The sequence below is a fragment of the Lithobates pipiens genome, unplaced genomic scaffold, assembly GCF_037356315.1.
Source record: "Lithobates pipiens isolate NorthernLeopardFrog02 unplaced genomic scaffold, aLitPip1_a1.2 Scaffold_23, whole genome shotgun sequence".
Classification (NCBI taxonomy): domain Eukaryota; kingdom Metazoa; phylum Chordata; class Amphibia; order Anura; family Ranidae; genus Lithobates; species Lithobates pipiens.
This window is the reverse complement of record NW_027507785.1, coordinates 155360933-155385800: the sequence shown is the minus strand read 5'-3', so window position 1 is coordinate 155385800 and position 24868 is coordinate 155360933. Positions and strand designations below refer to the sequence as shown.

The following is a 24868-nucleotide window of genomic DNA, read 5'->3' as shown; positions in this document are numbered from 1 at the left end:
GGGACAAACTATTCCCGGACCCCCCCCCCCCCCCGTTTTTCTTTAGGGGGAGCGATGGGACATAGTAGGAAAGGCACTCCGTGCCTGGGAAGTTTGGAACCTGTTTGGGTCTCCACAGTTCTTTATGCATATGTTTGTGTCTGTTTATGTTTTGTATTATGTCTCAGTGCTGACAGTATTACTTGCAATGCAATAGTGATCTTGCTGCTTACAGGGTGTTCCTGTGAATGCCCCCTTCGATACTCCTGCTTCCCCTTTCTCTCTATGCCATATGGCTAACCAGGTCTCGGATTCGTTCACCATCCTCTCCTGGAATGTTAGAGGCCTTAACTCTAAATTTAAGAGAGCTCTGCTCTTCCAATATTTGAAAACTCACTCCCCCCAGCTTATTCTCCTACAGGAAACTCACCTTTTGGGCAGCAAGGTCCTAACTCTTAAGAAACCCTGGATACAACGGGGATTACATGCCACCTACTCCATTTCCGCCAGGGGGGTATCGATCCTTATTCATAGGAATTTCCCTTGTGTTATTGAAGAGGTCCGCACAGACCCCCTGGGGAAGTTTGTGATACTAGTGTTTACTCTGTGGTCTCAAAGGTACATTATTATAAATCTCTATATTCCCCCTCCTTTTTCACCCGCATTACTGTACAATGTTTTAGACAAGATATCACCCTTTTGTCCTGGGCGGGTACTGGTGATGGGCGACTTCAATGCCACCCTATCTCCGGAACTGGACAGGCCTACACCGACAAAGAAGCAGTGTATGGAACTTTCCGTGTGGGCTCAGGCGGTTGGTCTGGTGGAGGTCTGGAGGTGGAGACACCCTGAAAAAAGGGCCTACTCCTGTTTTTCAGCTTCTTACAAGACGGCATCCTGGATAGATTTGGCTTTCTCCAACCCCGCACTGTTAGCGGACATGTTGGAGGCGTCCTATCTCCCCAGTGGATTGTCTGATAGCCCACTGTCGGTGGTGCTCCGCTCCCCGGCCTCTCGTAATGCGGCACTTTGGCGGTTGGGTACACAATGGATCTCTCATCCTGACCTTTGTGACAAACTGCCGGACCAGCTAGCAGAATATTGGGAAAATAATGTGGGGTCCTCCTCCCCTGCAAATGTTTGGGATGCCTTCAAGGCATATACCATACATTTCCTGTATTGCTGACATAAAAAAAAAAACAGACGAGTATGACTCTCTCACTGCAACAAGCTATTGATAACTGCAACGACACATACACAATGTACCCCAACCCTACCAATTTTGACATACTAATGGAAGCTCAGAGAGACTTGCCGTTGCACCTGATGGAAATTACACGACTTGACATGTATAAGGGGAAACAGCGGGTCTTTGAACAGGGAGATAGAAATGGCCGTCTGCTGGCGATGATGTCTCAGCATTACCAGCCCCTCACTCTGGTGTCTGCCCTACAGACTCCAGAAGGTGACACCGTGACTTCCCCCTCGGATATACTACGGACATTCAGCGCTTTCTATGAAAAGTTGTACTCCTCAGGCCTCCCCACGGACTTTCGACCCGAGTCCCTCCACACCCTGTTGGACCAGTTGGCGCTCGGATGGTTGTCCGACTCGGAGAGGGAAACTCTGGTCCAACCTTTTACAATCCTGGAGGTCCTGGGAGCCATTCGATCTTTTCCCCCGGGTAAGGCTCCGGGGCCTGATGGGCAAACGATGGCCTTCTATAAAACCCATGAAGATCTCCTGGCGCCCCTAGGAGCCCAGCTCTATACCACCTGTCTGACTACTGGCGCTTTACCCGCCTCAATGTATCATGCATACCTAACATTGATTCACAAGGCCCCTAAGGACCCCACCTCTTGTGCTTCCTATAGGCCCATAGCCTTATTAAATTCCGACTTTAAAATATTGACCAAGCTCCTGGCCCGTAGACTTTATCCCATGCTTCCCTCAGTGATAGACTCTGATCAGACAGGTTTTATGCCCCATAGATCTACGGATATTAACCTCAGGGGGCTTTTTACTAACATTCATGCTCAACATTTAAATGTGGGAACCCGGGTGGTGGCCTCCTTGGATGTTGAAAAGGCCTTTGATACGATTGAATGGCCTTTTCTGTGGGAAACACTACGAAAAATGGGCTTCCCTTTACTGTTTATCAATTGGCTCCAGGCGATTTATAGAAGCCCTACCTCGGCGGTGCGACTGGGAGGGGCCCTGTCTGCCCCTTTCAGGCTCTTCAGGGGGACCAGGCAGGGCTGTACTCTTTCTCTGGCCTTGTTTGCCCTTGCAATCGAACCTGTGGCAGAGGCACTGCGTGTCTCGCCCCAGGTATCAGGATTGCGTATTGGGCTGCTGGAGGAGAGGGTGGCCCTGTACGCAGACGACATGCTACTCTTCCTGAATGATGCTGGTCCTGCGCTGAGGGGAGTGTTGGATGTGCTGGATACCTATGCTGGGGTCATAGGTCTCAGGGTGAATTGGTCCAAATCTCTTCTGTTTCCGATTGATCAGGAGGCAAGGGCCACATCGCTCCCGGACAACCCCCTGGTCTGGTTTGACTCCTTTAAGTATTTGGGGGTTCAGGTGTCGCACTCGGCATCAGACTACCTCACACTAAATCTTACCCCGGTGCTATTAGATGTCCAGTCTAAGCTTAAAGCATGGGGCAACCTGCCACTGTCACTTTGGGGGCGTGCAGATCTCCTTAAAATGAAGATCATCCCCAGATTTACTTACCTTTTTCGTCACTCCCCACAGTGGTTGCCCAAGTCGCTTTTCAAAAAACTGAACCAGATTTTTTCCTCCATTATTTGGGGCCCCTCACTACCCAGATACCGCCTGACCACTTTGATGAGACCACGAGCACAGGGAGGTATGGCTTTTCCAGATTGCTACAAATACTACCTCTCCGCGCAGCTGGTTACAGTGGCCTGGTGGCTGCAACCGGACCAAACAAACTCCTCCACTGTGCTGGAGGCTACTGTTGTGGGTTCGCTGGAGGCCCTCCAGCTTCTCATCTATCGAGGCCCTCGGGCCCCATATTTCTTGACGCCCTCCATGATCGCTACACTGCGAGCATGGCGGGCGGGGCTGGCCCTGGAGGAGTGCGGGTGCACTGATATATCCCTAAACGCCCCACTGTGGCTGAACCCTAGCCTTCCTCACCTCTACAAGATCCCTGACCCATACGCATGGACTAGGTATGGGATTAAGCTTATGTCGCTCTACTCCCCTTTGCCAGCCTGATCTCTCTGTACAACGTGCCTGGCCACTACCTATTCAGATACCTTCAATTGGTCCACGCGTTTGAAGCGCAATTCCCATGTTCCTCCTGCCATATGACACAATCGAAACTGGAACGCACACTTAGGGCCGACTGCGACAAAAAACCTACTTCCATCTTATACTCACATCTCATTCATGGGTCGCTGCCGGCTCTTGATAAACTTTGGACCAGATGACAGACCGACATCCCCACACTAGACACGGATGATTGGGATGGTGTATGGGATCTTCCTTTTAACTCCCTGGTCTCTATTCGAGACTGCCTAGTGCAACTTAAAATTGTGCACCGGGCCTACTACACCCCGTACAGACTTCATAAGATGAACCCCTCTCACTCTCCGAGCTGTTGGTGGTGTGGTGCCACACCTGGGGATTTCTCGCACATTTTCTGGCGGTGTCCAAGGGTCTAGCAGTACTGGGAATTAGTGCTGAATCTAATTAGAAAGGTCACCATGACTGCTGTGCCTTTGGCTATGGAGGTCTGCATGCTGGGACTCATCAAGCCCGTGGTGCAGTCCACTGCTAAATGCACATTGATTGGACTGTTGCTTTTTTATGCTCGCAAGAATATTGCTATGCACTGGAAAAAGGCAGAACCCCCTTCCATGGTGCAATGGAAACGCCTGGTGAACAACAGTCTTCCCCTATACAAAGATACCTACCTACACCGGGGCTGTCCAAGGAAGTACGATAAGATCTGGCACGCTTGGTTGGCTGACCCCAAAACAGCCTAGATGGTGGAGGGGAACGGGGCTGCTGACGGGGCTCTGTTCCCTGTCCCCCCCCCGGGTTTTGGGGGATGCTCTGTTCTTTTGTGAGTTTAACCACTTGGGTACCGCGCTATTGCCGAATGACGGCATTAGCGCGGACCTAGATTTCCGGGACCACGTCTATTGACGTCGTCCCGGTTACGAACGGCCTGCGCGCCCCCTGAGGGGCGCGCGCGGCGCGCTCTGTGATCGGCGAGTCTATGAGACTCGCCTGATCACCGATCCGTGCAAGGGGTCGATCCCGACCCCTTATCACGTGATCAGCTGTCAGCCAATGACAGCTGATCATGTGATAGAACGGAGCCGGTAATCGGCTATTATTCCTCCTCGCGCTGACAGCGCGAGGAGAAAAAAAAAAAGCCGATCACCGGCGGCCGTGATCGGGACATCAGTCCCGATCACGGCCAGCAATGCAAGGCACCACAAGCCACATGCCAATGCCCACCTGCCTCCCGCAGTGCCATCCTGAAGAATAACTAAAAGTAAGTGCCCCCCGTCTGTGCCCATAGTGCCCACAGTGCCACCCACAGTGCCACCCCACAGTGCCACCCACAGTGCCACCCAATCTGCCTCAAAGGTGCTGCACCCCAGTGCCGCCCATCAGTGCCCAGCAGTGCCGCCCATCAGTGCCCAGCAGTGCCACCTATCAGAGCCACCTATCAGTGCCACCTATCAGTGCCCATCAGTCCCATCTATCTGTGGTACCTATCAGTGCCCATCCGTGCCACCCATCCGTGCCACTTATCCGTGCCACCCATCCGTGCCATCTTATCTGTGCCCATCTTTGCCCGTCAGTGCCGCCTTATCTGTGCCCATCGGTGCCGCCTTATCTGTGCCTATTAGTGCCGCCTTAACTATGCCTATCAGTGCCCACCAGTGCAGCCTATCAGTGCCCACCAATGCAGCCTATCAGTGCCCACCAATGCAGCCCATCAGTGCCCACCAATGCAGCCCATCAGTGCCGCCTTATCAGCGCACTTCAATGAAGGAGAAAAATGACCCGTTTGCAAAATTTTATAACAAACTATTAAAACATGATTTTTTTTTTTTGCATCTTTTTTTGTTTGTTTAGCAAAAAATAAAACTCCGAGCTGTAACTAAATACCACCAAAAGAAAGCTCTATTTGTGGGAAAAAAATGATAAAAATTTCATTTGGGTACAGTGTTGTATGCCCGCGCAATTGTCATTCAAAGTGCATCAGCGCTGAAAGCTGAAAATTGGTCTGGGACTGAGGGGGGTTTAAGTGCCCAGTAAGCAAGTGGTTAAACAGGGGATTGAATATGATATGCCGGTTGAGCTGGGGCCCCCAGTGAAATACCCTCCTAATTGTGGAATGTTGAAATGCTGTGTTGCAATACATACTTCTGTGTCAATGAATGACTCTTGTATACTGTAAGCACTGTTGTTTTAAGTGTTGTCTGTTATGAAACTCTTTTTTTTTTTTTTATATATATATTTTTATTAAAAGTATGACGTTTGTTATTTAAAAAAAACAAAAATGGAACAAAAATAAAACAATTTAATGATGAAAATATGTAGAAAAACAGGTTATAAAATACAATTATACTGATTGAAGAATCCGGTCATCATGTAATTTATTATTTTCTTTATAGCATTCAGTACCTTGTACACATCATGGTGATCCAGGATGTGGTCAAAATCCTTGTATATATCATTTAGCATGTCGACAACTTCCATTGGTGTACTGTACTTGCAGATTGTGGTAAATCCAACAATATCACTGAAGTAAATGGTAACTTCCTCAAAAAATTCTGGTTCCACTAATCCAGTTTCTTTAAGTGACTTCACCACGGGCCTGAAATAACCACAAATAACATGATATTTTTATCATTAAATTGTAAATTAGCCGTAGTTTAGTTTTTCTGAAAATATGCACTAATAATCACATTTCAAATTGCACAGATAAAAATAAAATGTAAAAACTTCATATACTTCATAAACAAAAACATATTTCAAGCTGAACTGCAGGGAAGAAAATATTTTCCCCTTGCAGTGAGTCCCCCTCCTCACTACAAGGGTTGTAAACCTTAGACATAAAATATGAACATAGCATGTAAGTGGAAGCTGGGGCTCTAGCACACTTTTTAAACCACTTGACCTCCCAGGGCTGTAGATCTTTTTTTTTTTTTGCTGGGGGGGGGGGGGGGGGGGGTTCAGCCTTGAGTACCTAGAGAACAATAATTAGCACGCCTGCCATGCTGTGACAAATTGTGATGTATAAATACAGTATATACAGTGCCCCAGCAGGGACATCTGTTAGCGAAGCAAATAGTAAACATGGAATTAGGCTTAAATGTCTGGTTTCTAAAGAGGTCCGTCTGTAAGGCTATTTATAGAGAGGCTCTTCTTTATATTTAGGGCTGAGCTTCTGGCTAATTGTGGTGTCCTAACCGTGTGCAGGGAGAGCCTGTGTATCCACAGTTGGTTTTCCCTGCACAGCTGCTCTCTCCCCTGGCTTTCACTCCTCATGCCTCACATAGGTTTTGTACACAGCACTCTCTGCTGGAGTCCTCTCTTCACCCAACATCTCCTGGATTGAAGGTTGCTTGCTCCCCAGTCCCTGCTGGCTCTCTGCCTGCTCCTGCTTGTGGGTTCCACCAATGAATTCTACTTTGCCAAAATGCCTCCCCCTAAACTTTCTCCTTGCCACTGGGTGTGGCCAAATCAGGCTGTTGATGCAGTGAATCAGAGTTATCCTCTCCACTGTCCTATCATCAGGGCCACCATTAGAAATCATAGTGCTCAGTACAGACTTCGGCTAAGTCCCTTGGCCACCAAACTTAAAGCGGTAGTAAACCCGCAATTTTTTTATTTATTTTTTTAAACCTGCAAAGCAAAATGCATAATGAGCTAGTATGCACCGCATACTAGCTCATTATGAAATACTTACCTTAGAACGAGGCCCCGACATCTGGCCCGATCCACGCCGAGGGAACCGACATGCTCCCTCGGCGTCTCTTCCGGGTATCGCGGCTCCGGCGCTGTGAGTGGCCGGAGCCGCGATATCGTCACTCCCGCGCATGCGCGCGGGAGATTTCAGTCCGGCCGCACGAGCGCTGCCGGATTTTCACGGAGAGAACCCCCTTGTGCGCATGCGCCGCTGCAGTCAGCGGCGCATACCGAGGGGAATATCTCCTAAACCGTACAGGTTTAGGAGATATTATTTTTACCTACAGGTAAGCCTTATTATAGGCTTTCCTGTAGGTAAAAGTTAAAAAATTGACCATACTACCACTTTAAGTCTAAAATGCAGCTTGAGGAGGCTACTAACATGCCATGGCTGTGACAATTTTGCTTTGCAGCCATGGAAAATTTGACACGGCGCATTGAGTTGACTATCATATTTGCCCATTCTTGTCAATAGGGCCATTACACAACTGTGAGCCAAACACTTTGCTTGTGGTTGCAGTGCATTAGCACCATTATACACTGCCACTTGTCATGAGAAACAGGCATTCAGGGAACAATAGGGTCACCTCCTGAACACCTGACAGATGCTGCATTCTGAAAAGTGATCCACTAAGGATAATGTGAACTAAGCCCCATAATTAAAGAATGAACACTGCTCCTGGTTGGTTCATACCAAGCTGCCACTCACATTCAATAGGTGCTGGCTCAGTTCATAGGAAAATAGAATCTGCACTCCAGTAATCACCTTTAAATGTAAATTTAGGCAAAACTTTTCTTTTCATTTTGGATGGCGCAAGGAAGGGTTATCATCCTGTCATGTTTTTTTTTCCCACCATCTGTGTACTATTGTGGAGCTTTCCCTTTACTTCCTGTCCCATAGTTTAAACAGGAAGTCAGAGGAAGTTCCTGCAAATAAGGGAATTCCTTGGGGACCGCTAGGTCATCAAAACTAGTGTCCCTATTGGAAAATTTCACCTCTATTACTGTTCTGGGGACAACTCATAATGTAGGGTTCTTTTTTTTTATTTCATGTTCACTTTCAATGATAATATTATACAGGACAAATAGAGAGAGTGAATCTGCCTAATGGGGGCACAGACAGCAATAAAAACTGACAGGGAATCTAATCCCTCTCCACTCTCTCCAAAATGAAAAAAAAAAGTTTTGCCTTTAGTTATACCTTAATATAAAAATACAGCAATCACTGTGAAAATATGGGAAAAACGGTTGAAACGTTTCACGCTGAACTAGCGCTTACTCATAATACAATGTGCTATGGTTGCATTATGAGTAAGCGCTAGTTCAGCATGAAATGTATCCGTTTTTTCCCCCTACTTGCATTGTGATTGAACTTTTTGTATAGTAGAAGATGTTACTGGAGTGCAGATGTTCAGCCTAGTAACAGCTGTGTGTAGCCTTTTACATAAACGTGTGCACCCCCAAAGATCAAACACACGTGTGTGTGTGTGTGTGTGTGTGTGTGTGTGTGTGTGTGTGTGTGTGTGTGTGTGTGTATATAGATATAATATATATCTATATATACACACACACACACTTATATGTATACACACACTTTTATGATTGCTGAGTATTTTAACCACTTCCCGCCCAAGGTACGTCCAGGGACGTCCTTGACTTTGAGCGGGGGTATCTGAATGATGCTACAGACATCATTCAGATATTATTAGTGCCGGCGATTCCCTACACCATATGATCATAGCGGCTGTTCCGCCACTTGATCGTTCTTACGGGTGGTGAGAGAGAATGAACCCCCTCCTGATGCCCTCCGGTGCTTCTACCGACTTACCGCTTCCATCGTGATCGTTAAATTTTATTTTTTTATTATTTCAGGCTTCCCAGCCTAGAGATGAGATGTGGGGTCTTATTGACCCCATATCTCACTGTAAAGAGGACCTGTCATGCCATATTCCTTGTAATTGTAATAAAAGTGATCAAAAATTTCGATTTTTTATTAAAGTGTCAAATGAAAAAAACATTTTTTTTAAAATTAACAATAATAATAAAAAAAAAAAAAGTTTAAAGCGCCCCTGTCCCCGTGTGCTTGCAAACGCATACGCAAGTCCTGCCCATATATGAAAACAGTGTTAAAACCACACATGAGGTATCGTTGCGAATGTTAGAGTGGGAGTAATAAGTCTAGACCTAGACCTCCTCTGTAAATCAAAAAATTTAACCAGTAAAACATTTTTAATGCATCGCCTATGGGGATTTTTACGTACTGAAGTTTGGCGCCATTCCACGAGCATGTGCTATTTTGAAGCGTGATATGTTAGGTATCTATTTACTTGGCGTAACTTCATCTTTCACATTATGCAAAAAAATTGGGCTAACTTTAATGTTTTTTTTTTAAAGCTTTTTTTTTTTTAAAGCAAAAACAATGTGTTCGAAAAATTGCTGTGCAAATACCGTGCAAAATAAAAAGTTGCAATGACCGCCATTGTATTCTCTAGGGTGCTAAAAAAAAAAAAAAAACATATAATGTTTGGGGGTTCTATGTAATTTTCTAGAAAAAAAAATATGAATTTTAAATGTAGGAGAGATATGTCAGAATGGCCTGGATGGGAAGTGGTTAAAATTTGTGTTTATGGCAGGGTTCACTTCAAGGGTACGTTATGTACTGTACAGAGTGCAGGGTTCAGCAATTAGTTATGTAAGGAATGCAGAGTTCAGGAGTGCACCATGTAACAGCTTTTCAAGGTGTACTACATACAGAGTACAGAGCTCAGGGGTATGCTACATATAGAGTGCAGAGTTCAGGGCGTGCTACATACAGAGTGCAGGGTTTAGGGTGTGCCACGTACAGATTGTAAGGTTCAGGGTGTTCTACGTACAGGGTGCAGGGTCCTGGGTTTGCTACCTACAGAGTGCAGGGTCCAGGGTGTTATGTACAGAGTGCAGATTTTAGGAGTGCCGCATTTCAGCTGAAAAAAAGCCCGGAGTAAAAGTATACAGTGCAAACATGGTCTGCAGCCATGAATGATACAGCAAAGCACCTGTCATCATGCTGATGACCACACTGTACTTCATGTGACTAATACATATAGGCTGTACAGTGTAATTATCAGCACGATAATGATGATCACAGGTGCTTTTATGGCTACAGACAGCGTTTGCACTGTATACTTTTACTACTCTTGTCAAAAGTAGCAACCGCTGCAGTCTGAGACTGAGTCTCACTCTAGTACTATACTAGCCTGCTGGCTGAAGAAAAAATCTTAAAAGGACTGCAAGGAATGTATCAGGCTGCAGAACAGTTGGAAGTAAGCTGGGATGGAAAGGGTGTCAGGCAGACAGCATGTGGAGGCTGCAGGATGTGTCCCTGCAGATTTATGTGAGCAGAGAGCAGAAAGTAACAGGAGATAGTGAACTGGAAATGGGATGGAGAGTGAGGGATTGCTGTGTGTGTATGATTACTGCATAGTCTTACTGGGAACATGTGGAGCCATGTAGTACATAGAGGGAAGGGAAGTAAAGTTGGGGTGAAAGATGGCGATATAGCAGGAGAAAGTGAAAGTAACTTTTCTCCTTTCTCAGCTCCATCATTGCAGGAAGTTCTGCAGCTTCTGGAAGCCTGTGGGATGAATTTGAAGGGGAGGACAATGCACTTCGTGTACCCATTGGCTGAGGAGGCAAACACACCACCCCCTGCTGCCTTCCCAGCCCATAAGTAGCTGAAGCTCATCATAAGTGCATTCCTCCCTCCCGACATCATACGGGACCTCTCGAGTACTGACCTGTTTTACAATGCGGGCAGATCGGGAACAAATTTATTTTCAGCCAGTATCCAGTGTCTGCAGTTTAGCTCCCACAGCTGATAGGCTACACTAGCACCCTAACACCCCTTATCTATGTCCCTGTGACCTCCAGAAGGTTTTACCCCCTTCCTGACCAGAGTATTTTTTGCCATTTGGCACTGCGCTAAATTTTCCAAAAAATTGTGGCAACAAATGATATGCAAAATACAATGTCTCTAAAAAAAAAAAATAAAAAAAATACCTTGGGGTGTCTTTTTGAAAAGTTGTAATTTGGGTGGGGATAGGGGGGTTGTGTCTCCAAAACTGTGATAGGTAGTGAGAAAGTGAAATAAGCAATTTACACAAAATCCTGAAGGGAGAAGCAGCAAAATGTATTTTGGGGTGTAATTCCATAAAAATTGTAATCACTCCATTGCCACATCTGTAATTTTGAGAGCAGAAAGAAAACAACTATAGGTTTGGACTTTAAACGCAATTTGGACCACATAAGTTTTATAAAAATATATATTTTATTTGTACATACATGAAAACTTGCAAAAACAAAACACAGAATCTAAAAAAATGTAATCACATATGTGTAAGATTTGGGCCACAGGAAACAAGTGTTCTGTAAGATGTTTGTTACATCGTATCAATCGCGTGAGCCCCTGTGCGTCAAGGCATTTCACTGGTTCGCTTTATCTGGACACACGAAGGGATGATGTAAATAGAGACAGGTCTCACTTGCCTGAATGTGAATATACATGCATACAAATTGGATCTGCCCATGCGTGCCCCGGAGCAACAGGATAAGCCAGATGGTCTAAAACTCCACATGGTTTAATATGAGCATAAGGTTGGTATTCCAAAAATTCTATATACAAGAGAAAAATCTTTAACCACCTATCCAGATGGTATATAACTTAGAACCAGTGGCGGCTGGTGAAGTTTTTGGATGGGGGGACGCCAGACCCCGCCCATCATGACCCCGCCCATCATTTTGCCCCCCCCCACTTCTCATAAACCACGCCCCTTATGTAATCTGAAAAAAAATTGGCGTGGGTTCCCCCCTCCGAGAGCATACCAGGCCCTTAGGTCTAGTATGGATTCCAAGGGGAACCCCCTACGCCGAAAAAACGGCGTGGGGGTCCCCCCAGATCCCCCAGACCCTTATCCGAGCGCGCTACACGGCCGGCCAGGAAAGGGGGTGGGGACGAGCGGGCGCCCCCCCCTCCTGAGCCGTACCAGGCCGCGTGCCCTCAACATGGGGGGTGTCTTGGGGGAGTGGGGGCGTGCGCCCCCCCACCCCAAAGCACCTTGTCCCCATGTTGATGAGGACAAGGGCCTCTTCCCGACAACCCTGGCCATTGGTTGTCGGGGTCTGCGGGCGGGGGGCTCACCTGTGAAAAAAAGTACAAAAAAAAAACACAACACAGGGTTAAAATATTTTATTGCACAGCTCCGGGGGTCTTCCGTCTTCGGGGGGTCTTCTCGCCGGACTCCTTCTCTATCTTCTTGTAGCTCTTTTGCTAGCGGAGGAGCCCGGCTTTCTTCCTCGCCGCCGGCCTCTTCTCTCCCTATATAAGTGGCAGCGCAGCGCGTCCCTGGCATTGCGGCCGGAGAGATCGTCGAGTCAACATCTGGAGAAGAAGAAGAAGAAGAAGAAGAAGAAGAAGAACGGGCGGCGGCGGCGGCGACAGAAGACCGGGCCACCGCCTGTAAAAGAGCTATAAGAAGGCGTGGTGGCCCGGCAGAAGAACCGAAGAGGGGGACAAGACCCCCGAAGTCGGAAGAAAGCCGGGCTCCTCCGCTAGCAAAAGAGCTACAAGAAGATAGCGGAGGAGTCCGGCGAGAAGACCCCCGAAGACGGAAGACCCCCGGAGCTGTGCAATAAAATATTTTAACCCTGTGTTGTGTTTTTTTTCACAGGTGAATGGGTAGGGGTACATTGTACCCCATATTCATTCACATAGGGTGGGGGGCAGGTATCCGGGGCCCCCTTATTAAAGGGGGCTCCCGGATTCCGATAAGCCCCCCGCCCACAGACCCCGACAACCAACGGCCAGGGTTGTCGGGAAGAGGCCCTTGTCCTCATCAACATGGGGACAAGGTGCTTTGGGGTGGGGGGGCCACACGCCCCCCCTCCCCCAAGGCACCCCCCCATGTTGAGGGCACGCGGCCTGGTACGGCTCAGGAGGGGGGGCGCCCGCTCGTCCCCACCCCCTTTCCTGGCCGGCCGGGTAGCGTGCTCGGATAAGGGTCTGGTGTGGATCTGGGGGGGACCCCCACGCCGTTTTTTCGGCGTAGGGGGTTCCCCTTGGAATCCATACCAGACCTAAGGGCCTGGTATGCTCTCGGAGGGGGAACCCACATCAAATTTTTTTTCAGAAAAAGTTCCCCCTTCAGAGCTCATTCTCTGATTGGCCACGGCAAAAGTCGCCTGGCCTGGGGAAACCTTTCTGGCTGTGAAAGCTTTTTTTCCATTCATTCAGCTAAATGCATGAACATTCTCAACAAAGTAGAAACTAGAAAGCCTTTATGCGGTGACTCACCTCCTGCCTCACTGTCTTGCAGTTCCGCTCGGGCTGAGGAACGGAGCTGCCGACGTCACTTCCGGGTTTCGTGAAGCAGCCAAAAGCCGGAAGTGACCTGCCTGTCTAAGAATGACAATGCTCCCGCCCGTAGAATCACAGTGATTTTACGGGCGGAAGCTAGTCGGCGTTCTGCAGTGCGCCGCAAGGCGGTTTTTAACCCGCAAATGAAGCGCCATGGATGCAATCTTGTGATTGCATCGACGTGGCGCTTCTCATAGTGCACTGTGACCGGCGCCAGAGTACACTATGTTAAATTGTTAAATTAAATTTTTTTTTTTTTTTTTAAATGTCTTAAAGGGCCCGTTTTTTTTTTTTTTTTTTTTTACTTTTTTTTTTTTTTTTACACCTAGGGGGAGGGGGGGCGGCGCCCGGGCGCCCCCTATGGGCGGGCCGCCACTGCTTAGAACTCCACCAAGACATACACACATACTTCTCAAAACATCAGGGGAACAGCAGGCACATAATCGGCAGCATAACATCAAGTCAAAAAAAATATATATATATGTCCCTGCAGATTGAGCATGGTCAGTCCATGCTGCTCATAAGTAACCCCAAGAGATACTGCTCCATTCCACATATGCCCTAATGGCATGTGTTAGCAATATATCATTTAAATAACAACTTTGTGATAAAAAAAACACAACTTTAAATTACAACTTTGTGTGCCAAAAAATAAAATATTCCATGGACTCAACATGCCTCTCAGCAAATACCTTGGGGTGTCTACTTTCAAAAAGGGGTCATTTGGGGGGTGTTTGAACTATCCTGGCAATTTATGCTCACTGTTAGAAGCTTATGCCGCACATCCACCACTCTAACTACTTCAAGACCAAGCCTTTTCTGATAATTTTCGTTTACATGAACCCCCAAACATTATATATTTATTAAATTTTGTTTATTATTAAAGCAGAGGCCCTACAGAATAAAATGGCCGGTGTTGCAAATTTTTTGTCACATGGTATTTGCACAGCGATTTTCCAAACACAAATTTTTGGGAAAAAAAAAATAAAAATTCAATTTTAATGCAAAACACACACAATATTGCCCAATTGTTTGGTAAAACATAAAAGATGATCTTAGGCCGCGTACACACGGGCGGATTTTCTGTCCAACTTAGTCCGCTGAACAGTGTTTCAGCGGACAATCCGCTCGTGTGTGGGCTTTCAGCTGACTTTTTCAGCGGACAATCTGACGAACAAAGTCTTACGGAATTTCCGTAAGACAGTCCGTTCAAACTTGGTTTTGTCCGTCCAAACTTGGTTTCAGCGGACAGTCCGCTCGTGTGTAGGCAAGTTGGACGGACTAAGTATGGCGCATGCTCAGAAAGGGTTTACACGGCCGAAGGTTGCATTGCAGTGTATAGGACGTCGTTTTTCTAGTCCCGTCGTACGTGCTGTACACGTCATCACGCACGCTTTCAGCGGACTGTCTGCTCATCGTGTGTGGTCAAGTCCGTTAATGCTAATTTTGAACGGACTGTCTGTCAGATTGTCTGCCGAACTTAGTTGGGCAGACAATCCGCCCGTGTGTACGCGGCCTTACACCAAGTAAATAGATACCAAACATGACAAGTTTAAAATTCCGCATGCCCATGCAGCGGCGTCAAACTTTGTACAATTTGAAAAGCTTTTAAAAGCCTTTACAGATTACCACTCTAGATTTACACAGAAGGTCTGGTGCTAAAATTACTGCCCTCAACCTGATGTTTGCGGTGATACCTCACATGCATGGCGCAATTGCTGTTTACATATGTCACAAGACCGATTCGCCTTTGCGTGCACGCACAGGGGGACAGGGGTGTGTTTATTTTTTTTTTTTGTTTAACCACTTGACAACTGGGCACTTAAACCCTCGTTGTGACCAGACCAATTTTCAGCTTTCCGTGCTATCACACTTTGAATGACAATTACTCAGTCATGTAATACTGTACTTAAATTAATTTTTTGTCCTTTTTTTCATACTTTCTTTTAGTGATATTTGATCACCTCTGGGTTTTTTATTTTTTGCGCTGTAAATGAAAAAAGACCAAAATTTTTGAAAAAAAAAAGCATTGTCTTTGTTTCTGTGATAAAATTTAGCAAATTATAAATTTTTCTTCATACATTTTGGCCACAATTTATACTGCTACATATATTTGGTAAAAATAACCCAAATTAGTGGATATTATTTGATCTTTGTGTAGGTTATGCCGCGTACACACGATCAGACTATCCGGCGGACCAGAGTCCGCTGGACAATCCGCCCGTGTGTGGGCTCCGGAGGACTTTTTTTTCCAGGGGACTTAGAAAGTAGTTTTGACTCAAAAATTGTCCGACTGAGAGTCCGGCGGACAATCTGGCCGTCTGTGCGCTAGTCCGCCGGACTTTTGAAATGAAGGGACTTTCCCGCATGGAGAAAAGTCAGTTCATTTTGAACGTGGCACCAGGTAGACGGGACTAGCGAAGGAGCGAAGGAGGTCAACGTCGCCGCCTCCATGGGCGAGATTGACACATCGCTGGTCCGTCACCTGGTATGGACTTAAAGGGGAAGCCCTATGCCGAAAAAACTGCGTGGGGCCCCCCCCCAAAGTCCATATCAGACCCTTATGTGATCACAAAGCCTGGCCGGTCAGGAAAGGGGGTGGGGACAAGCGAGCACCCCCCCTCCGGAGCCGTACCAGGCCACGTGCCCTCAACATAGGGGGTTGCTTTGGGAAAGGGAGGGCCATGCGGCCCCCCCACCCCAAAGCACCTTGTCCCCATGTTGATGAGGACAAGGGCCTCTTCCCAACAACCCTGGTCGTTGGTTGTCAGGGTCTGCGGGCAGGGGGGCTCATCGGAATCCGGGAACCCCTTTAATAAGGCCCCAGATACCAGCCCCCCACCCTATGTGAATGAGTATTGGGGTACAATGTACCCCTACCCATTCACCTGGTGATTTTTTTTTTTAATAAAACACAACACAAGGTTTCAAAATAATTTATTGCACAGCTCCGGGGGTCTTCTGTCTTGGGGGGTCTTCCCGCCGGACTCCTCTGTTATCTCTTTTACTAGTGGAGGAGCCCGGCTTTCTTCTTCGTTGCCGCCCGGGGGTCTTCTTCCGACTTCGGGGTCTTGCCCCCCTCTTCGGTTCTTCTTGCTGGGCCTCTGCTTTCTTCCTTTAGCTCTTTTACTAGTGGTGGCCCGTTCTTCTATCGCCGCCGCCTCTTCTTCCAACTTTGGGTCTTATCCCCCTCTTTGGTTCTTCTTGCCGGGCCTCCGCTCCTTCTTCCAGCTCTTTTATTAGCGGTGGCCTGGTTGTCGGGAAGAGGCCCTTGTCCTCATCAACATTGGGACAAGCTGCTTTGGGGTGGGGGGGCCTTCCCCAAAGCACCCCCCCCATGTTGAGGGCATGCGGCCTGGTACGGCTCAGGAGGGGCTCACTTATCCCCACCCTCTTTCCTGACCGGCCGGGTTGCGTGCTCGGATAAGGGTCTTATATGGACCTTGGGGGGGAACCCCCACGCCATTTTTTGGGCTTCCCCTTTAAGTCCATACCAGGTGACGGGGCCAGCGACATGTCAATCTCGCCGCCAAAGGCGGTGACATGGACTTCCTTCGCTAGTCCTGGCTACCTGGAGCCATGTTCAAAATGAACGGACTTTCCTCCGTGTGTGGGCAAGTCCGTTCATTTCAAAAGTACAGCGGACTCTCGCCATAGTCCGGTGGACCTAGTCCGCCGGAAAAGTCCGATTGTGTGTGGGCAGGTCTGCTCGTTCAGAATGTCCGGCGGGCTTTCCGGTGGTTTGTCCGCCAGACTAAGTCCGCCGGATAATCTGATCATGTGTATGCTGTATTAGAGTCTACAAACTGTGGTGCAAATCATAAAACATTTATCACACCTGATGTACTAGTGGCCCATCTCATTTCTTGTGACCCGAACAAGCCAGGAAAGTACAAATACCCCCAAATGACCCCTTTTTTGAAAGTAGACATTCCAAGGTATTTAGTAAGAGGCATGGTGAGCTTTTTTCCACAATTCTTTGCAAAATTTTTGCAAAATGCAAATTTTTTTTTTTTCCACAAAAATTTAATTGTAATGGGTTATTTCTCTCACATGGCATGTGTATACCACAAATGACACCCCAAAATACATTCTGATACTCCCCCTGAGTATTACAATACCACATGTGTGGGACTTTTCCACAGCCTAGCCACTTAGAGAGGCCCAACATGCAGGGAGCACTGTCACATGTTCTAGGGGCATAAATTACACATCTAACTTGTTGACTACCTATTACACATTTGAAGGCCCTGGAGCACCAGGACAATGACACTGACCTAGCACTGATGACAGATGGCACTGATACGTGGCACTGATGACACATGACACCGATGTGGCACTGATGACAGATGGCACTAATAGGTGGCACTGACAAATGGCACTAATATGTGGCACTGACAGATGGCACTAATACGTGGCACTGATGACAGGTGACACTAATGACAGATGGCACTGATGACAGATGACACTAATATGTGGCACTGATGACAAGTGACACTGATGTGGCACTGATGACAGATGGTACTAATATGTGGCACTGATGACATGTGGCATTGATGTGGCACTGATGACAGATGGCACCATTCGTCTCTCCCTCCTCACACGCTGTCTCTGTGTGAGCAGGGAGAGCCGGCGATGAGAGATGATCTCATATGTCTACATATGAGATCATCTCTCATTGGAAGCTCCGATCGCGCCGTAAACGGCTGCTGTGATTGGCCATTTACAGCGATCTGTGACTGGCTGTGTCCAAGGGACATGGGCACTAGCGGGAGAACGCATCGTGGAACTAAACAGGAGAACATCCAGGGATGCCCTCCCGGCAATTAGTGTTCGCGTTGTAGCGCGGGTGCCTAGTGGTTAATTATGCATTTTACTTTTTATTTTATTTTTACATTGTCCCTTTTATTTATTTTTAATTTTTTGTATCACTTTCATTGTTCTCACAGGGAATGTAAATATCCTCAGTGTTAGCAATAGGCAAGGACATGTACTCTTTTTTTTTGAAAAATGTGGGATCTATTAGACACCGGTTTTTTAGACCATAGAGATGATTGGAGTCATTTGGGTTTCCGATCAGCTCTATAGTGAGCTGGCAGAACTGGCGGCTGCATTCTCGGGTTCCCTGGTGGGACAGAAGAGCCTGAGAAATTAGTGGGAGGAGAGGGGTTTCCCCTCCCACTGCTTGTAAAAGCAATCTAGCAGCTAATTAGCCGCTAGGATTGGTTTTACATGAAAAAGCCAACCGTCGGCTGAAACATTACCAACACCTGCAGGCATTATCTCAATATAACCACTTAAAGCCACTTATCAGTATCTTGTCATGTTCTTTTTATAGAATCTTATTGAATTTATTCAATTCATTTCAATACAATTCCTTTATTAATGTCTTCTTTTTCCCCGCTTCTTCTTCTGTTCACCCGTTTACATAAAGGAGAAGAAGAAGCGGGTAAAGAAGAAGACATAATAATTGTCAGTAACCGGCTATTGTCTTTTAAAATTTTTGACACTTTTTTTGTGAAATGGTAGGGGTACCCCATTACCAATTCAGACGGGGGGCCGGGATCTGAGGATCCCCCTGTTAAAGGGGGCTTCCAGATTCCGATAAGCCCCCTGCCCGCAGACCCCCACAACCACCAGGCAAGGGTTGTGGGGATGAGGCCCTTCTACTCATCAACATGGGGACAAGGAGCTGCCACAAAGCACCCTTCCTATGTTAAGGGCATGTGGCCTGGTACGGTTCGGGGGGGGGGGGGGGCGCTCTCTCGCCTCCCTTTTCCTGTGGCCTGCCAGGTTGCGTGCTCGGATAAGGGTCTGGTATGGATTTTTGGGGGGACCCACGACATACTTTTTTACATTTTGGCGTGGGGTTCCCCTTAAAATCCATACCAGACCTGAACGGTTTGGTATGGATTTTGAGGGGGGCCCCCACGCCATTTAAAAAAAAAAATTGGCGCGGGGTTCCGCTTAATATCCATACCAGATCTGAAGGGCCTGGTATGAAATTTGGGAGGACCCCCACGCATTTTATTTTTTAAATTTTCGTTCGGGGTTACCCTGTGGGGGAATCCCATTATGTTTTTTTCAATTACTTTTATGTGTATTGCCGGGACCGGTAATTCATTATAGCTGCGAGTAGTTTTAAATTACTTTTTCCTTTAGAAATGTTATTTTGCTCTCAGACTGTTCTAAACATTGGAAATATGCCCCACTTTACAGGCATACTATAGACACCCCCCAGGTACAAAATTTAAAGGAATATTTCACTTTGGTTTTACTTTAAGCATTACTCAAACACTTTTTATGATAATAACTTAGAAAAACAAATATGCTCAAAATATACATATATATTGCAAGCATTAACAGCGCTAATTATAGACATACTCCTTTATAGCAAGTTAATGTCCCATAAGGTGCTGAAAGTAAACAAGCAATGAAAAGGTGCACAAATCAGTCCATTCAAATATCCAATGAAACACTTAGCCCTTGTACACGCGGTCGGAGATTCCGACTGAATGTGTCCTATCGGACCGTTTTGTCAGATATTCCGACTGTGTGTGTTCTCCATCGGACTGTTTCCATCGGAATATCTGACGGACCAACTTTTCCAACTTGCCGGTAAAATTTTCCGACAAAATGCTCCGATCGGACATACTCCGATCATGTGTAGCCTACTCCGACGGACAAAGTGCCACGCATGCTCAGATCAAAGTCCTAGACCAAAGCTATTGGCTACTAGCTTGGACGTAGTCCCGTCGTAACGAAATAACGTCATCACGTTATGTACAACTTTGTCCGACCGTGTGTATGCAACAGTTTCGGACAAAATCCGTCGGACAAAATCCAACTAATTTAATTGTCAGAATGTCCGACCGTGTGTACAAGGGCTAACAGTCAGTGTACATTGCAATAAGTGATATACACCCATCCACCAAAAGAAAGTTCCTTAGGGTAGGCAATCACGACCACCAATAACTGCTGTAATTAATTGCCGGTAATCGTGAAAACAATGTTCCAAACACTTCAGCTGTTGATCCTCCACCAAACCACCAGGTGATTCCCCCTTTTGTGTGTAAGCTTAACAAACTTATAAGCCAACTGAGCCTGTCACTAGAGATGGACGAACTTCCGACGGGACGCTTCACGAATGCGAACCGCGAACGCGGCCAAAAGTTTGCGAACCGTAAAGTTTGCAGAGGGGCCCCATTGACTTCAATGGCAGACGAACCTTAAAAACCTACAGGTCATATTTTCAGCCACAAAATACTTACTAGCTGTGCACACATAGTCCCATCACATGGCCACTGACATAACACATGTATGAAGTGAATCTGGGATCGACAACTACAAGCATTCTTTTTTTATCTGTGAAATTTTGACAATTCGGGACTAAGGCCGCATACACACGGGCGGATTGTCTGCCCAACTTAGTCCGCTGAACCGTGTTTCAGCGGACAATCCGCTCGTGTGTGGGCTTCAGCGGACTTTTTCAGCGGACAGTCTGACGGACTTAGTCTTTCGGAATTTCCGTAATTTTGTCCGTCCAAACTTGGTTTTGTCCGTCCAAACTTGGTTTCAGCGGACAGTCCGCTCGTGTGTAGGCAAGTTGGACGGACTAAGTATGGCGCAGGCTCAGAAAGGATTTACACGGCCGAAGGTTGCATTGCAGTGTATTGGACGTCGTTTTTCTAGTCCCGTCGTACGTGCTGTACACGTCATCGCGCAAGTTTTCAGCGGACTGTCTGTTCATCATGTGTGGTCAAGTCCGTTCATTCAAAAGTTGAACGGACTGTCTGTCGGATTGTCTGACGAACTTAGTTGGGCAGACAATCCGCCCGTGTGTACGCGGCCTAAGGAGCGCATGAAGGCAATGGAGGAAAAGGTCAGGGTAGGCTATGAAGAGGGTGCAGGATATGATCACCAGCACCGTGATAGAGAGCACTGACACCAGCACAGAGATATAGAGCACTGACACCAGCACAGAGATATAGAGGACTGACACCAGCACAGAGATATAGAGCACTGACACCAGCACCGTGATAGAGAGCACTGACACCAGCACTGTGATAGAGTGCACTGACACTAGAACCGTCATATAGAGCACCGACACCAGTACCATGATATAGAGCACTTACACCAGCACCGTGATATAGAGCACTTACACCAGCACCGTGATATAGAGCACTGACACCAGCACCGTGATATAGAGCACTGACACCAGCACCGTGATATAGAGCACTGACACCAGCACCGTGATATAGAGCACTGACACCAGCACCGTGATAGAGAGCACTGACACCAGCACCGTGATAGAGAGCACTGACACCAGCACCGTGATATAGAGCACTGACACCAGCACCATGATATAGAGCACTGACACCAGCACCGAGAGAGAGAGCACTGACACCAGCACTGTGATATAGAGCACTGACACCAGCACCGAGATAGAGAGCACTGACACCAGCACCGAGATAGAGAGCACCGACACCAGCACCGAGATAGAGAGCACAGCATCCAAATCATAATCCCGTAACCAAAACCTCCTGGTCTCCACCATCTTTGGGCAGACTATCTCCTCAAAGACCAAAGCCAAGAGTCTCGGGGTTATTTTAGACGCACAAATGTCAATGGATGCGCAGATAGGAGCAGTAGTCAGTGGATCTCACCATCTGCTGCGCATGCTTCGCAGACTCATCCCTTTTATCCCAAAGAATGACAAAGCAGTGGTAGTTGGAACAATCATTAATTCACGACTGGACTACGCAAACTCGCTTTACATAGGATTACCACAATATCAACTTGCGCAATTACAACTGATCCAAAACACGGCGGCAAGGCTGATAACAGGAAAAAAAAACTGGGAATCCATCTCTCCTTCGCTGAGGAGCTTACATTGGCTAACCGTAAAAAAATCGGATCATGTTCAAACCCTTTGCCTCACCCACAAATGCGTGCATAGAGAAGCTCCGCAAAATACCTAATGGAGAAAATAAATCATTACACACCAAACCGCAGTCTTCGATCAGCCAACAAAGACCTCCTCCTCGTGCCCAAAGCCCGGTATAAATCCAAGGGGGATTGGAGATTCGCTGTCCAAGGGCCTCGGCTATGGAATGCTCTACCAATCAACATCCGCCTGGAAGAAAATCCCCTGGCTTTTAGGAAAAAACTCAAGACCTTCCTCTTTTAGCAGATGATCAAAGCTCGCCACAGCGCCTAGAGGCAATTCAGTTTGCATTGTGCGCTATACAAGTATTTCATTCATTCACTGACACCAGCACCGAGATAGAGAGCACTGACACCAGCACCGTGATAGAGAGCACTGACACCAGCACCGTGATAGAGAGCACTGACACCAGCACCGTGATAGAGAGCACTGACACCAGCACCGTGATAGAGAGCACTGACACCAGCACCGTGATAGAGAGCACTGACACCAGCACTGTGATATAGAGCACTGACACCAGCACCGAGATATAGAGCACTGACACCAGCACCGAGATATAGAGCACTGGCACCAGCACCGTGATAGAGAGCACCGACACCAGCCCCGAGATAGAGAGCACTGACACCACACCAGCACAGAGATCGAGAGCACTGACACCACACCAGCAACGAGATAGAGAGAGAGAGAGCACTGACACCAGCACCGAGATAGAGAGCACTGACAGAAGCACTGATACCAGCAACTTGCTGCTGGGCCCCAAAAATATGACACCGCTCAACCTCTTCAAACAAGAGGGTACGGGCATATAGTACGGTGTGCTTTTTTTTGTACAAGGAAGTGAGCCAAATGTAGAAAAAAGGTCTGTGGGCTCGAATAAATAAATCGTTTATAGAGATATACATGGTCTACTGGTCACATGTGTTGAATTCCTCCGAGATCCATGCCTCATTCATTTTTATAAATGTGAGCTAGTCAACACTGTCATGAGCTAGGCGAGTGCACTTATCGGTCACGATCCCCCTGCTGCTCTGAACGTCCTTTCGGACAGGACACTGGACGAGGGGCAAGCCAACAGTTCCATTGCAAATTGGGCAAGCTCTGGCCAGAGGTCAAGCCTGCCCACCCAGTAGTCCAGGGGTTCATCACTCCTCAGAGCGTCCACATCGGTCGTTAACCCGATGTAGTCCGACACCTGTCGGTCTAGGCGTTCCCTGATGCTGGATCCGGATGAGACCTGTCGATGGGTCGGCAGAAAGAATGATCTCATATCAGAAGTCACCAGAACATCTTCAAACCACCCTCTTCTTGCAGGCGCTGTTGGATTGGTACCCGCAACTCCTTCCCTGGGAGTGCGAATTCCTCCTCTGCCAGCGCACGCAAAAGCAGAATGCAGCATTTCTCGAAGCAAGGCCTGGAAGTGCTCCATTCTGACAGCCCTCTGTGACGGTGGTAACATTTCCGCCATTTTGTGTTTGTACCAGGGGTCTAAGTATGTTGCCACCCAGTACTGGTCCTTGACCCTTATGCTTTTTATATGGGGGTCCCTGTTAAAACACTGGAGCATGAAGGCCCCCATTTGCACTAAACTGGAAGCGGTGTGTTGGCCTGGCTCCTGCTCATCATCCAGGATAATGTCGTCCTCCTCGTTCTCCTCTCCACATCCACGCACAACAGGGATCCCAGAAAGGTTTAAAGCATGCTCTTCTTGCTCCTCCTCATCCGCCTGTCACCATCCTCCTCTGACTCATCAGACTCCTGTTGTTGACTTGTCTCAGATAGAGCAGCCCCCCCTGGGAATTCATCCAGCATTGAGACTTCCTCATCTTCCTGCTCCTCCACGGCTTGATCAATGACACGACACAATGCACGCTCCATAAAGGCGGCATAAGGTACCATGTCACTGATGGTGCCATGGCTGCGACTGACCAGTTTGGTGATCTCATCAAATGGCCGCAGATGTCTGAGCAGCCACTGGCGCGGTGAAAAAAAAACCGAGCTCCCCAGAACCTGTTCTGCCGCAGAGTACATACAGGTAGACGTTAACTGCGCGTTTCTGCTGGAGCAGCCTATCAAGCATATAGAAGGTTGAGTTCCATCGCGTCGGGCAATCGCAAATAAGACGTCTGACCGGCAGATTGTGTCGCCGCTGAATGTCAGCAAGGCGAGCCATGGCCGTGTAAGATCTTCTGAAATGGGCCGAGACTTTCCTTGCCTGCCGCAAGATGTCCTGGACCCCAGGGTATTTGACAACGAATCGCTGCACGACCAAGTTTAAGACGTGTGCCATGCATGGCATGTGCGTAATTTTGCCCTGTTTCAATGCGCTAAGCAGATTGGCACCGTTATCACACACCACTTTACCAACTGTCAAATTTAGCGGTGTTAGCCACTGATCTGATCTGACCTTCTGATAGGGCCGCTACATCTCAAATCTTCATTCCTTAGGACCCATTCTTCCCACAAAAGCATCTTCATTCCATGGGTCCCCTGGTGATCTTTTATTTTCCAGCCGCCCTCTACCCCCTGGCGTCCCCCTGTCACCTGCCCAAAGCCTGGCTCTGCATTATATATTTTAAAATAAA

General features: G+C 47.4%; 1 protein-coding gene across 1 annotated transcript in view; it reads right to left on the bottom strand.

Moving 5' to 3' along the window:
- GUCY2C (guanylate cyclase 2C) overlaps positions 1 to 24868 on the bottom strand; it is a 1344189-nt gene that overhangs the window by 393394 nt on the left and 925927 nt on the right. Inside the window, exon 22 of the mRNA XM_077452503.1 lies at positions 5662 to 5854. Coding sequence (XP_077308629.1) covers positions 5662 to 5854 — 193 coding nt within the window. The remainder of the gene's footprint in view (positions 1 to 5661; positions 5855 to 24868) is intronic.